The 15,719-nt window shown below is 37.8% G+C and overlaps 2 protein-coding genes across 3 annotated transcripts; both read right to left on the bottom strand.

Annotated features, from left to right (window-relative positions):
• Positions 1–13: 13 nt before the first annotated feature.
• On the bottom strand, positions 14–14,652 carry LOC143921525 (N-acylneuraminate-9-phosphatase). Of its 2 annotated transcripts, XM_077444854.1 has the most exons (6): positions 14,595–14,652; positions 9,084–9,205; positions 5,721–5,895; positions 3,240–3,324; positions 2,942–3,164; positions 14–1,801 (listed from the first exon to the last, which is right to left on the bottom strand). In XM_077444854.1, exons 2-6 carry the CDS (start codon positions 9,171–9,173, stop codon positions 1,511–1,513), a joined length of 864 nt encoding a protein of 287 aa, XP_077300980.1. In that variant the 5' UTR covers positions 9,174–9,205; positions 14,595–14,652; the 3' UTR covers positions 14–1,510. The 2 variants fall into 2 exon arrangements, with proteins under 2 accessions (XP_077300980.1, XP_077300979.1); XM_077444853.1 differs by lacking the exon at positions 14,595–14,652 and having other exon boundaries at positions 9,084–9,503.
• On the bottom strand, positions 6,112–8,994 carry Neurochondrin (neurochondrin). Its single transcript, XM_077444844.1, has one exon. The coding sequence runs from the start codon at positions 8,838–8,840 to the stop codon at positions 6,633–6,635; it is 2,208 nt and encodes a 735-aa protein (XP_077300970.1). The 5' UTR covers positions 8,841–8,994; the 3' UTR covers positions 6,112–6,632.
• Positions 14,653–15,719: the final 1,067 nt, after the last annotated feature.

Raw genomic sequence — 15,719 nt, forward strand, 5'->3', positions numbered from 1 at the left:
AAAACGAGCGATTCAAAAATAAATCTTTATTTGAAAATATTACAATTTTGATCACAATCACATTTTGAGATATGTATAATAATTTGATCACCCTACGATACTATTACGCTAACCCTCACACTACATAAATACCAGTCTAAAACGCACATTATTAAGTAAATAAAATATAAAAAAATAATGATTGGTAACTTATTGATTTAATAATATCAATATTTAGATTTCTTAAATTAAATTCACGACACAAATAATAAAATACTATTGAACCTTTCTATATATATATATATTATACAACCGATACGTGTCAGTGGTTTCATTTCACATTATGTATATTAATACAATTATTAGTTGCTTATAAATGAGACGATACTTCGAACTTACGATCCATAAAAAAAACATAATAAAACGTAATTTCGAAGATCGGTGGTATTTACAAAGAATTTTCTAGAACACACGTCGGAAAATCGATAGTCTATGCGTTAATACAATAATGGTTCCTATACTTTTAGTAGCATTTCTCAAATGAAACGCACTGTGAATCAACTAAGAACTATGCAATATCAAGATGTGTCAATGAAAACTTGTACCGAAGAAGTTTTCGGCTGTTGCTAGGATATATAATACAAAAATAATCATGTATTACTTACTACAAGTGGGTTCTCGACGTGCAGGTACATACACATTAAAAGCTAATTTCTGAGATGTGTAAAAACACACGTTAACGTTTAGTGGAGGCGGCGTGCTATATTTATAATTAAACAACATATTTCAAGGAACTTTATCTTAGATATACAGTTGTTAAAAAAATATATAAACTCTTTTATTAGTAAATAATGTAAGACAATTCAACAACCTTAAGTGTAATATACCCGAAAAATCTAGGAAAAAAAAAAAATACTGTCGACAACAACGGAATATCAAATAACACACACCTAGTATATATACATAGGTTGAACTAAATCATACAATTTCGAGCACCGACTTTCATTTAACAAATTACAAAACATCTACACGAATATTAAGTACAAAATATAATTTTACGAAGTCTAAAATTAGATCTGAAAGAGTTAGACGACCATAACTGTGAGTGTATTATTTATATAAGGAGTAAAACAAAATTAAAAGCATTTCTAATAAAAAAAACTTCACTTATAAACTACCAAACAAATATATTCAATTAAAATTTTGGACGCCATTTTTAGCCTTTTTCATTATAAAAAGCTTCGAAATATCAGCTGCTTACACCGAGGAACGAAGAAACGAAGAAATATACAAAAAAAGAATCTCCCGTTACGTTGGGATTTAAGACTTCCCTATATATGTATACGCTAAATATAAAAAAAAAATCAAATTACAAACGTGACACATTTACATATACGACACACCAAACGACGACTCCGTCCGGAATGAAGCAAATAATCGATCTACGACACTGTTGTTACGACATCGCCCGTCAGGTTACGGAACCCACGTGTGATAGATCGATTAACGAGGTGTAATTTTTAAACATATATCAGCTGCAGTCGTTGCTGCTGTCGTCCACTCTCATGTTTGAATCGTTGCTGCTGTCGTCCTGTCTGATGTTGGAGTCGTTGCTGCTCTCGTCTCTGATGAAGTCGTTGCTGCTGTCGTCCTCTCGCACGAATCGGCAACAATCGGCCCACATGTCACTCTCCGACAAGATGTCCGGCAGTTGGGTCACGTCGTCGATGGTGTAATCGGGCGTGACGTCGAGCGTATCGTCCGTGGCTTCCGAGGTTAGAGGGATCCAAACCGTGCCACCCAATTCGGCTTCTTTGCCACCCTATATATATGTATATACAATCAAGAAAATTTTTAATCAATGCTCCATCATACGTATAGTAAATCGAACCGAGTCTACATCACATTACAATGGGAACAATTTCAACGTCCGTTTTATAAAATAAATGTGCATTTGAAAAAATTTTTGTACATTAAAAAAAGTTTCTGTATATTCCAAAAAAATTGTGTGCATTTCTAAATGAAGGATACAGATTGCAATAGAAACTTTGCTTTGATCATTGAAAAATATATTTGCTACTTAAAAAAGGGATGAAATGTGTATTAAAATGACAGATTTTATTTTTTTACATAGATATTATACCAGGAAGACTCCAATGCGCCTTCCTGGACAATTAATTGCAAACAATGCAGCATTTTTATTACATAAATCACTGTATTTTGAGAAGCTGCAGAACACGAAATTAACAATTAATCTATGGATTTTAAGTATTGTACATACATTAATAAAGAAGATTTGTGACAACAGGTGGGATGATTTTTTGCCAATTTTAAGGAACCGTTTCAACAATGATCAGATAAAATTGGCAAACTCTGATAAGAAACGATTGACTTGGACTCACAAACATCCAAGTGTAACCAGCAGTATATTAAAGATTAGCCCGGGATTGAACTCAATAATCTCTTGGTGCTTAACATAAACGCAACTACTGAGCTATACTGTTGGCTATTGAACTGTATCGGCAACGTCGCGAATACCAAAATACGAACCGACAACGACCAACGCTTCTCTCTATTGTATTCCTTCTTGTTTTTTACTCTTCGGCTTGCGACCTTCGACACCTCCAACTCTACGACCTGACATCATCATTCATATTCATATACATAAACAAAACTAAACACTTGACAGATGACAGTTGTCAATAGTGGAAGACTGCAACGTTGTCACTTCTTGTATCTATTCTGATGCTAAAATCGAATGATCGTTTCATATTTTTTAATGGTAACAAAATATTTTATTCAATGCACAACACGAGATTGTTTAATATTAATGCACCGAAAATAATGCAAATTTTTAATGCACAAACAATTTTTTTAAGATACAAAGTATTTTCCTCAATGTACAGTTGAATCGCGCCCCATTACAATTGATTGACGGCCTCGACGGGTTTCAAATATTTACCTGAATGTCAGTTTCAAGCTTATCGCCGACCATTATGCAGTTTTTCGGTTCAACGCCTAAGATTTGACATGCTTCTTGGAAAATTTTCTGATCGGGCTTCTCCCAAGGCAAATCGCCCGATACTAAAATGCAGTCGAAATACTCTCTGAGATGAAGTCGTTCAACTTTTTCCCATTGAGCACGAGACGGACCGTTCGTTATCAAACCGAGCAGGTAATGCTTTCTGTACAAAAAAATAAAATCAGTTATATAGTATGCATATTAAAACATCGTGTACAATCATTTGGCAAGGACGTACCTTAACGACAGTAAAAGTGATAGGATTTCAGGGTTAATGGCCAGGTAATGGTACCGCAGCTCCAACCATTGCACGTATATGTCATCTGAAAATAGAATGATAAATTCAATCCATGACATCTAAGCGTTACTATAAATAAAAACTCGCTGGATGCGTCTGAAAGACAACACACGACACGGAACGTATGCCGACCAATGTCATAGATTATTAACGTATATTCTCGGTGATACTACACAATAACACTACCCCCACATATATATGTACATATTTTATTGTATATCGAATGAAATGTGTGTGATTGTGGTGTGGCAGACGACCGAGAAAGAGATGATCCAAATCGATGCACAGTGGAACGATGATTATACAATTGATTCAATAAATATAATTCTAAACCTACGTATGTATGTATATTTGACTTTATAGCTAACTTGTCCCGTTGTGCGGTGTCGATATTGAGAACACATTAGAAACATTATTTTTGATTTTATTGCTCGAGTGACCAGCACAATCAGTCAAATTTGTATCGAGTATTGATTAGTCGCTGCATCGTCACATATTGAAAATTATTATAGGTATTAATGAGTGGATTCTCGGTTTTTGGTTGCTACGAGCAATTACGATAGGGCGAATTTGATCGGTCGATTAGTTGCGCGATCAGACCAAATGTATGCAGTTAGATGGAGCATGCCACACCTGGCAACTCCAACATTTGGTCTAAAAATCTAACAGTGGGGTCTACCTCACGGGACCGAAAGTGAAAAGCCCGAAAAAGCAAAGATCGAAAATCGAAAGATCTTAACCTTTTGAGTAGTGAGTTAATTTGAACACCAGAAACGTCTCAGGAGCGAGTTTGTTTTTCGGAATCAACTGACTTGAAAAATCCGAGTGAACACTCTTATTTTGTGGGAAGTTTTAAAGTTGACATATTTCGCTCGATTATATGATTGATTTATTGCCCGGCGGCAGCTTTGCCTTGCATCCCGGACCAAATTCTCTCGAAAATAAATCTATAATTTTACGCTAAATTATTTTTATGAGGGTCAAATGAAATAAATTTAGTCATACGTTTCAATGTTATTCGTTCGGAACATATTTTATAGTTTTTACATGTGGAAAATATTACTTTAGAAAAAAAATTGTCATCATGTTCAGTCATAAAAATTTAACTGGCTTTCACGCCTCGTTAAATTTGGTTGCTTTATTCGAATACAAAAATATATATTCACAAGAGTGAAAGAGAAACCTCAGCAACACTTGAAAAAAAAAAAAACGAGATGCAAATATGTCGAACAATGAGAGAGGTAGAGTATTTTGAGTGATTGAACGTGTCAAACCGTACGGGTACGGTCATACTCTGGCGGGGTCATTTTACTTTGCCCGTACCCGTACGGTCGTACTCCTGAAAGGGTTAAGTCGAAAGATCAAAAAAAAAAATGGTGCATGGTAAACGGTACTATGTATATATAATATATATATGAGTGGCATGCGGTGAAATTATCTCTCTTTTTGTCATACAGCCTTGTTTAATGTGCGCGCGCAGGATACGGGAGGAAAAGCCTGTTCCTCTTGTATACTGCTCGCGCAAATTAAGTGAGGATGTACGACGGGGGGAGAGACTTTTACCGCACGCCACTGATATATATATATATATATACTAACCATTTTTCATATGTATGCATGGTAAATGAACATTTTCGACTTTTTAACATTCGGTGCGGTGACGGTCACCCCTAAAAGTGTTGTGGTTTTAATTTGAATAGGATAATAGACGGAGAAAATCGAGCAATGATAATTTGTGTCTAATATGTCCTCAAAAACGATTTGTATGCAGTCGGTATCGATCGGTGATATGGTTATAAACGAATTAGTCGATAATGGAATGTATGTTACATCAGGCAGAATTCTATATAGGCGATTGCGCATTGTAAAAAAAAAATAGGATTAGTCAGATATGTACCACGATTTGTTCGAAAGTCCAAAATCAAAACTAACAATGTGTCTTTGTATAGCTTTCTATTTGCTTGTTGTTGTATATTATATACGTCATATTATAGTCACATGTTTTCGTTTAAAATGAAAGTATAATTTTATTTAACCGTTATATTCTCATTCGGCTGCTAAGCTCAACTAAAATAAAATCCAATACAACTCTGTTATACATAAAGTATCATATTATTAATATATAAATATATTTTACCACATACGATTTTATTTTGATTTAATTTGATCGAAAGTAGCCGCCGGAGATTGTAAGGGTTAAATACGAGAGTCCATATGCTTAAAGTTAAAGTACATAGATGTGACCTTGATTTTGGCGTTAGTGTATCTGCCTTACGTGTGATACGTTGATGAGGGCCTCTGTTGAAGAGATACAGAATATTACAGCAAAAGTTTGATAAAATAAAAATGAAAAATTTTGTTTGAATAATAATAACATGAATTGTCAGAGAATTCTCTGGCGGCTCGAAATAAAAAACATACTTGCTAGATGGCTATACTCCTCGCCGAGGGATTCGCTCCAGAGGAGGCTACGCCACGCGTCTAAATCGTATTCCGGATTGTCGGGACACCTGCGGAAGTCTCGCAAGAATGCCGACGTGGCCGTCACAGCATCACATTCGGGCACACCGCATTGTTCGGTCAAAATACTGACGAGCTAATGAGACGAGAATAGAATTAAGATAAACCGACACAGTCATTGCACAAATACAAATCATATCCATTACGTTTAAATATTTTATGATTCTTCTATATCAACATATTATAGGTATATCTGTAAAAATTGTCTCATCCAGTCTTGAATGTATCATTTAGGCATCCATTTTTGCATTATTAAGCTGAAAATTGACAAGTTTTCTTTTTATTTCATTCTATACAGGTATAAATTCTTGATTGGGAGGATTATAAGGTCGGCTGAAAGTGGATATAAAAGGAACATACAATATAAGTGTGTATATATTTTCATTTGAAGATTGATTAAAAATTATGCGGAATAGACGATGAGTGGTTCTTTATGAGGATTGACTCCAGCGTTGTGTATTTATATTGGTTTTTCTTATAGAAAATTTTAAACGAAGTTGAATGTGGCAAAGGAAACGTTCTAGAATTGGAACGATGTTGAAAATGACTTCATCGGAAAAGTGAGCTCGGTCGTGGAAGAGCAAACACCCACTGGAAGATCAAAAATAGATTTAACTATTCACGCTTTCGTCAGCTGTTTACATATGTATCTTAGAAGCGAGCGGTGTGTGTCGGGGCGAAGCTTAATAATAAAACGCATCCAAAAATATATACGAAAAAAACATTCTTTAATTTGTTATTATTACATCATCAGTACAAAATAAAAAAATCAATACAAAAAAATATACATAGAATTATTAATACATAGATGGGTCAGTCTCCAAACAGTTTCTTCCCCAGTTCCATGAGTCGGTGATTTCGACAAACTTTAAGAGCGTCCGCTTTCTTTAAAACTTTAACTACATCTGGACTAGCGTCGACCAAGTGACATAGGAAATCTTCAAACGCTGACTTCACGTTCGGTGGAAGCGTGCCAACTTTGACTTTCACGAGCATTTCGAGGATACCCTCGGCCCAACCGCTCTCAATGGCGAACTCGGAAATCCACGGCACGAGAGCCAACACCGAGCTCATTGTCTGCATACCCAAAAACCACAACTCCATAATCTCCGACCATCGCTCTTTGTAAATCATCGACACGACTAGAGCAGTGGGATCGTTAGATTCGTCGACTGTGTACGCGTCCCACAGGAAACGAATCGAAGATTGAATATAGCGACAGATTGAGAAGTCGTTCTTCTTTACTTTCTTGGACTGTTGCTTCAACAGAAGCAAACCCAAAATCGCCAAGTGTCCGTATAGGACGAGATTCTCAGGCGAATTCTTCAATTCGGGCAGATTATTGAATATGAACTTCATCAGTGTGTTGAATTGCACGCTCTCTTCCACGTGTTTCGCTTCTAGCACTGTCAGGTTCATGAATATGTTGCAGAGGCTGACCATGGCGACGCGCGAATCTTTCATTTGATCTAACAATATTGGGTCTATCTCCGGTTCGGGGTTCGTTCTTGCTTTGCCACGCTCTGACTTCGGAATCGGTGGTTTTTTATAATGTACGATGTCCCAGTGGAATGCCATACACTCGTACAAGACTTCGTCTTGCTTTGACGATAGAATTATAGATCTCGCTTTGTCCTCGACCGCTAAATGGCACAGTGACGGTAACATGACTCTCAATATATCCACTTGGCTCAGAATAGACGATTCGACTTCCATCGACGGATCCGTTTGTTTCTTCTCCATCAACTTTCTCGATCTGTACGCGTAGAAGGTGTCGTTAGCCAACGATAGCATATACGGCAACAGGGCATATATCTGAGCCCTCATAGCCGTCGTCTCTTGAGCGATCCAAGCGACGAGCACGCGCACCATTGCGCAAACGTAAACCTTTTCAACGTCGATCAATTTATCCCGGTTCTTATCGTTAGATACCTTCGTAAGCACGGACACGATAGCCGAGAAAGCACCCTTCAAACCGGTGTAAACGGTTTGCTTCTCCTTCTGTTCCAAGTCGATCTGTTCACTCGCCATGTAATTGATAGCGAGTTCCAATACAATAAAACAAGAGGTGACGAGTTCCGCGTTGACCGTAGCCTGTTTGAAGCTCTTATCGTCGAGCTGCATCCGCACTTCGATAGAAGCCAACTGCACCAGCAGCAGGAAGATCTTCTTGGGATTGTCGTCATCGTTCAGCGTCCACTCGATGCCGAGCAGGTCGACGACGGCCGACGTCAACTTGAGCGCAGGATCCCGCTGAGCCTTGCCGATCTTGCTCGTCAAAATATCAGTGAGGCCTTTGTACAAGCTCAACGGCCAGATCTCATCGGAGGCCGTCTGCGACACGACCGACCGGTTGCAGCTGAAGATGAGCGCGTTCAAGATCGTCGCCAATTCGAACTTGCGCTCCGAGTGATCCGTCTCGAAGTCCAAAGCGATCTTGTTCATCAGAGAGTGGAAAGATTTGGGATCGTTGCCCCAAGTCCTCGGCCCGTCCCGACTAACCAAAACGACGAGTAACTGCAACGCCTCGTCAGTTTGAAAACTCTGTTGGGCATATATCTCGGTCATTTTTTCGATGCATTCGGATTCTACTAGGGCTTTTCGTCCGGCTTCGCACGATGCGATGCTCTTCAGACAGGTGTAGGCTTCGTTGACTAGCATGAGGTTGTCGTCGCTGTCGTCGTCGTCCGACGTGCGGACTATGTCCAGCAGCACGTTCAGGTTCGATAGGGTCTCCGGGTGAGCTGCTATGTGAGGGTCCGAGCAGAAGGCTACGAGTACTGATAGGGCTACTGATTTGTAGAGAGAGGCCGGGCAGTCTTCGGGGAGGTCGCGGGTGAGGAGGAGCTTCTTCAGGAAGTCGAAGCCGATGGCTTCGAAGAGGGCGAGGCGCGATGGGGCGTCGCATTGTCCCGCTTTGAGGAGTTTGGCGGCCAAGAAGAGGGCTGCGAACTTCTCGGTGTCTGAACGAGCGTCTGCAAGGGCAGCTGCGCAACGGCGCACGCCCTCCGGTAGCGACATCACGCGGCCACGACTCGAACTACACTGACGTCTGAAGCAGCACGAGCATGCCGACTGACAGGAAACGGAAGGGGAGGGGCTCACCAAGTGTCAAATCAGCTTCGCGTTTTCGCCGCTAGTCTGCGGGGGCGCTGGAGTCAACCCTCGAAGAACAGACTGCGGGGTCGGATGACATGCTAGCGGGGGGTTGTGGGGGGGGGAGGGGGGCGAGTGTCAAAATAGCTCGGGCAGAGACCCGCTTACCTTGTGGCAGGCGCTGGAGTCAGCTCTCCTCGTGCCGATGAGCGTGTTGTCCAGGTCGAACAAAATGGCGCCCCTTTCCATCTGGTGCATGTCTCTGACTGACTCGTCGAACGGTTCGCTCTCTGCGAAACAATCGATACAAGACGCCGTCTTATTATTTGATCGATGCATTTGGAACGGCGAGCTCCACTCTGACCTTCTGACCGTCGGTGGTCGAATGGTCAATGTCAAATGGTGTCGTGACTCGTTCGTGTGCGAGTTTTAAATTGAGTCGAGTCGTAGGGGCGATAAGGCAATGCGATATGACTAATGATTGTGTGTTCCAGCAAGGGAAAATTTTCTCGATCTATTGCGGAGCTGAAAGGATTGCGTGCGCGTTCGTCATCGCACGTGCGTATGTGTCTCGGCTGTACGTAATTCGAAACGTCATACGATGTTTTGGGGTGGGGGCGGGGTTGCCATGCGTGAATACATCCTTTTTTGGGAAGTTTTTTTTACGGTAAATGGACTACTAGTCATATGCGAACCAGTCACAGGACAACCGGTCGCTTTAGATCGGTCACACGTGATCACCCGTCACACTAAAACTGGTCACACCCTAAAATCGGTCACGAGAAAACTGGTTTACTGATTTTAGGGTGTGACCAGTTTTCTCGTGAGCAGTTTTAGTGTGACGGATGATCACGTGCGACCGATCTAGAGCGACCGGTTGTCCTGGGACCGATTCACATTTGACTGGTAATCACCGAACCCTTTTTTGGGAAGGTTTTTACGCCACATTTGGTTCGGTGGTTAGGTAATTGGAGTATTCGTCACATTGCGGTGGTCATAAGGTCACAAGGACAATCAAAGGATGAAAATCGTGAATATACAATATTTGGCACTCAAGTTCTCGTTAGTCTGATATAGTTATCGTTAGTATGATGGACTTTTCGGCTGCTAGATGTTCCGCTATAGAGATTTTAGTGACTTTTGGGCGAGTACTTTGTGACCAGTAATCACCGAACCGGATTATTAGTCACATCACGATCGTCCAATAGATAATTTCTGCCATGAAAATTGCGAATACACAATATTTGGCACTCAAGTTCTCGTTAGTATGATATTGTTATCGTTAGTATGATGGACTTTTTGGCTGCCAGATGTTCCGTTATAGAGATTTTAAGGGTCTACCTCACGGGACCGAAAGTGAAATAGTAGAAAAAGCAAATACCGGAAGGCAAAGATCGAAAATCGAAAGATTGTAAGTCGAAAGATAAAAAAAAGGGTGCATGGTAAATGGTACTATGTATATATAATAATATATGAGTGGCATGCGGTGAAATAATCTCTCTTTTTGTCATACAGCCTTGTTTAATCTGCGCGCGCAGGATACGGGAGGAAAAGCCTGTTCCTCTTGTTCCTGTTGTATCCTGCTCGCGCAAATTAAGTGAGGATGAACGACGAGGGGGGAGATAGACTTTTACCGCACGCCACTGATATATACATATGTATATACTAACCGTTTTTCATATGTATGCATGATAAACGAATGTTTTCGACTTTTTCACGGTCACCCAGATTTTAGTGACTTTGTGACGAGTACTTTGTGACCAGTAATCACCCAACCGGATTATTAATCCCATCACGATCTTCCAAAAGATAATTTCTGCCATGAAAATCGCGAATACGGAATATTTGACACTCGAGTTCTCGATAATATGATAGTTATTATTAGTATGATGGACTTTTCGGCTGCCAGATGTTCCGTTATAGAGATTTTAGTGACCATGTGACGAGTACTTTGTGACCAGTAATCACCGAACCGGATTATCAATCACATGACGATGGTCCAAAAGACAATTTTTGCCATGAAAATCGCGAATACACAATATTTGGCACTCAAGTTCTCGTTAGTATGATGGATTTTTCGGCTGCTAGATGTTCCGTTATAGAGATTTTAGTGACTTTTGGCGAGCGCTTTGTGAACAATAATCACCGAATCGGTGGTTATTGGTCACAAAGCGCTCACCCAAAAGTCACTAAAATCTCTATAACGGAACATCTGGCAGCCAAGTCCATCATACTAACGATAACTGTCATACTAACGAGAACTCGAGTGCCAAATATTCCGTATTTGCGATTTTCATCGCAAAAATTGTCTTTTGGACATAATCCAATTACCGCCACATTTATGCCGACACTATAAAATATAAAACTACTTGTAGTGTAAGGTGACCATTCGTACTAATTTTACCAGGACAGTACTTTTTTTTCGTATCTGTCCTCAAGGCCGGCTGGGGGTTTTCACAGGAGATTCACATTTGGTTACATCCCAAATGTGAATCTCCTGTCACACGAAAACTTGACGTACAGGAAAATTGCCGTAAAGAAAACTGCCCAAATATTGCTTAGCAAATGCTTTATTTTACGAGATTTTTATTGTTATCTAAAATGACGTTACGGACTCGTATGTCCGTATCAACATGTGAAGTTCATATGTCTAGTCGATAATAATACAAAAATTGTAAAAAAAGCATTTGTTGAGCAATATTTGGGTAGTTTTCTGTACAGAAATTTTCCTGTGCGACGAATTTTCGTGTGACAGGAAATCCGCGATTTTCGTAGCGGCAGTTATCCTAGTAGCGATTCACATTTGGGATGTTATCACTGAACCAAGCGGGGCCCCTAACTCTCAAAATAATACCGGAAGTGACAGTTTACTCTTGTTAGATTTTTCTTTAACCACTTTTTTCGAACCCTTAAAAATGTCTGCCCTTCGTGTGAATTTTACTACATTTTCGCTCAATTTGTATCGTAAATGCTCTCATAGCCGGTGTATGTGCGTACGAAAATGCTCTCATAGCATGTGAATGTGTATGAACGTATTATATGTTTCGCTATCGAATTTTGTTTTTTATACTTCTTTATTTCTCAAATACATAAAGTGGTTGGTCACATGCGAATTTTTTTTGTTAAAAGCAATACCATTTTACATTTCTATATACCGGCCTAGACATTATGAATTGAATTTGGGATAAGTTTTGAAATCATATAATACTATTTTGATATCTGTTGATGTTCTTTATCGTGTACCTCTAGCATATGGAATTGTCATTAGTCAGTTGATCAATAGAAATCGCCCATTTTTTTCTTCCTACTACCAATCTATGAAAATGTAATAGTTGTATAGTACATATATTGATTTAGTCATGCTGATACACTTTTTTTGTATTTGTACATTTCAAACATTTTTAAATCCAATTTTAAAACATGTGACTGTGAGGCATCTCAACAGAGAGTTATATGGTATCGGTTTATTAATATCTCTCATTGTATTAATAAGATTAGTTTGATAATAAATATTGACATACTCATTTTAGGTACAAATGTCGGTTTGTACCTAAATGTTGAACTAGTAAACTTCTTGTTTTTATGCAAAAATGTGTTCATCGTAATAAAAATTCAACTGGGTCTACCTCACGGCACCGAAAGTAAAAAGGTCGAAAAAGCAAATATCGGCAGGCAAAGATTGAAAATCGAAAGATCAAAAAATAAGGGTGCATGGTAAACGGTACTAGGTATATATCAGTGGCATGCGGTGAAATTATCTCTCTTTTTGTCATACAGCCTTGTTTAATGTGCGCGCGCAGGATACGGGAGGAAAAGGCTGTTCCTCTTGTTCCTGTTGTATCCTGCTCGCGCAAATTAAGTGAGTATGTACCGTTTACCATGCACCATTTTTTTTTTGATCTTTCGACTTAAGATCTTTCGATTTTTGATCTTTGCATTCTGATATTTGCGTTTTCTGTAATTTAACATTCTGTAAAATCACGGAGACCGAGTAAAAATACATACAAATTACATAGTAGAAATACACATATTACATATATATGTATATTACATTCATATATATAGGTATGTTTGAAATTTTTAAGTAATGGAACATTGGCTACGTCAATCGTATAATCTATACAAGAAATTAATTGTAAATAATAATTGATTTTTATGAAATCCAAGATGACGTGACAATTCAATATAATTTTTTGATAAAATTTTTGAATTTATGGGTATTAATTATATTGTATCCAGTATGATGATAAGCATTGAGTTATCATGAGAGGTCCGTGAACTTAATAAATCACACCTTATCGCAATGACGCTAATGATCGATTAAATATCTCGATGATACATCGCAAGAATGGCAATGATAAGGTCATATTATTATTGAACTTGAAATACATATGTTAGTCAACTGCAGTATTATCGACAGACTGTAATTAACAGGGCATAATTTATATTAGAAGGTCAAACAACCGTTTAATAGCCGTAATTTCTTACACGTGACATTTTCATTTCAGTTTGGTGATCTTTAAATATGTAATAATATAAGTGACACCTCTTTCAAGGTGATCTGAAATGCTCTTCAGTATGCAGGTGCTAGTTTTCACGGCTGAAGATCAAATTGTGCTAACTCATCTCTATCCAAAAATACACAAAAAAAAAAAATAGATAAAGAAGTCAAAGTACGGACTATTATTGGTTGTAGACATCATTCAATAATTGTGGAAGCAAACGCTCATACTGAAATTTTTTGGATTGTTACCAGAAAATTAATTCAACTGTGCTATAAATTATATTTAATTTTTCTTCGTATTTAGTAATATATTAGACCGAAAACTGTGAATGTCTTAAATTGTGTTCAATGTGACGATTGAATTTCTAAAGCGGATATGAAATATGCACACGATTCTATTATTACTAAATATAGAAAGTGAATATGTACATAAGTGCGTCATCGACAGGGTTAAATCAAACTGTTACCTTTAACCAAGTTCCTGTTGATATTGGCACATTAATTATAGTCCGGAAGTCAATATTTTATGTGAGCATATACACATGTACGAGGCTAAGGGCATATATTTAATATTTAACTGTATAGACATTGCGATGATTATCTACATGTACTTACAGGGAAAAATAAATTTGCCAAAAGTTAGACAAATCCAATAAAAAATTCAGATGATTGGATCTATGACCTAGAGTTGGTTTTAAATTTAAACTTGGCCTTCGCCTCGTAAATAGTTTGCTCACAGACAACGAAATGGCGCACATGTAAATTTTACATAAACGCGTGAACATATATTATATATAAATTCAATTTTATGGAAAATTTTTGTACTTTGACGCAGTGGGTGGTAATATTAAGTAATCTGAGGGGGAGTTTAGATGATATATGCTAATTTGAATGTCACATGTGTATTCTGTAATAGTTTTGAAATGTGAGAGAAATTACAGTAAAGTGAGTGAGACTCAACATACATATCTTCGGTTATATGTAATTTAAAATATATCAGTCTATCATAAAAAATAAATTATGAATTAGGTATGTACGTGTGAAAATATGAGATTTTATGTAATAAATTGAATCAGATTTGTTACAGATTGTATTTTTAAATATAATCTGTTAAAAAATCTCGATGATTCTTGATCAGTACATAAACAAACAGATTTGAGAGGAAGAAAGAATACCTGACAATCCGCAAACGGACAAATCTCAGCTGGTAATCTTTTATCAGCTGATTCTCACATGTGGGAACAAAGCGAATGCCACGAGGCAGATCTGACAAACCATTGAAATATCTTATGAAGTGTTAAATATATAATTGACAAAACTTCGCGAAAACCTTAGAGAAATATCCATTTTTTTTACAAATATTTAAAAGATGTGTTAGTATACAATTTCATTACGTATGAAAAGACTATTTAATTAACATTCAACATTTTAAGCTGTGTACATATATTATTATTACTAATAGCCTTTTGATATTTACTGCTGGATGAGTTTTCGAATCCTCCTAAATTATTCCTGTCTGTATTGGAGGAAGAATTGTTAACTATACTTCATATACTTTTGCTTGTAGTCCATCTTCTTCATAGATTATTCAACATTACTTTGTGTTAAGAGGGTAAGGGTTTATCCTACTTGTGTTTATATAACATAGCCGATTTAAAATGTTGAAGAAGATTCCGTTTACTTAGCTGTTACGACCAAAAGTTTCAATTGACATCTGTTTTTGGCCGTAATGTGTCTAAATTTACCCAACAAAAAATGAAATAACTTTGTTTCTCTCCCCTTTATGATTTTAGGATAGTTTAATGCAGGAGCAAAGGTTTGCGTTTTCATTTCAGAAAAAGGTTTGTTAAATATGAAAATTGGAGCATGCGCCGTAGATGGCTATCGTGCTGACATCTGGTATCGCCACCACGCAGACACGATCCCCGCTTATTCTCGCGAAACAACCGAAGCGTATTATAAATAGATGTCTATTTTAGGTGAACATTCTCCCCGACGCTAGATGGGAACGCGCATGTGATTTCTTTCGTTTCGTTTTAATTTATAGCGATATTCTCGCGTTCCGACTTATCGAGAAACGAATCATTTGCCAACGTAGAAACAAACATATCAGGGTAAACATTCGTATGAAAATGAATATATTATTATATATTCGCAAGTAAAACAAATATTATAATTTATTTGTTAAATCGTACTTTTAATTGACAAAATTTGGACGATTTTATTAAATAACTAGTGTTGTACCTGACAAAATATCATCGCATAGGTGTTGGCATATTAAGTTATTAAATAGAAAAAAT

This window comes from Arctopsyche grandis, chromosome 13 (assembly GCF_051622035.1).
Source record: "Arctopsyche grandis isolate Sample6627 chromosome 13, ASM5162203v2, whole genome shotgun sequence".
In the NCBI taxonomy this organism is placed as follows: Eukaryota; Metazoa; Arthropoda; class Insecta; order Trichoptera; family Hydropsychidae; genus Arctopsyche; species Arctopsyche grandis.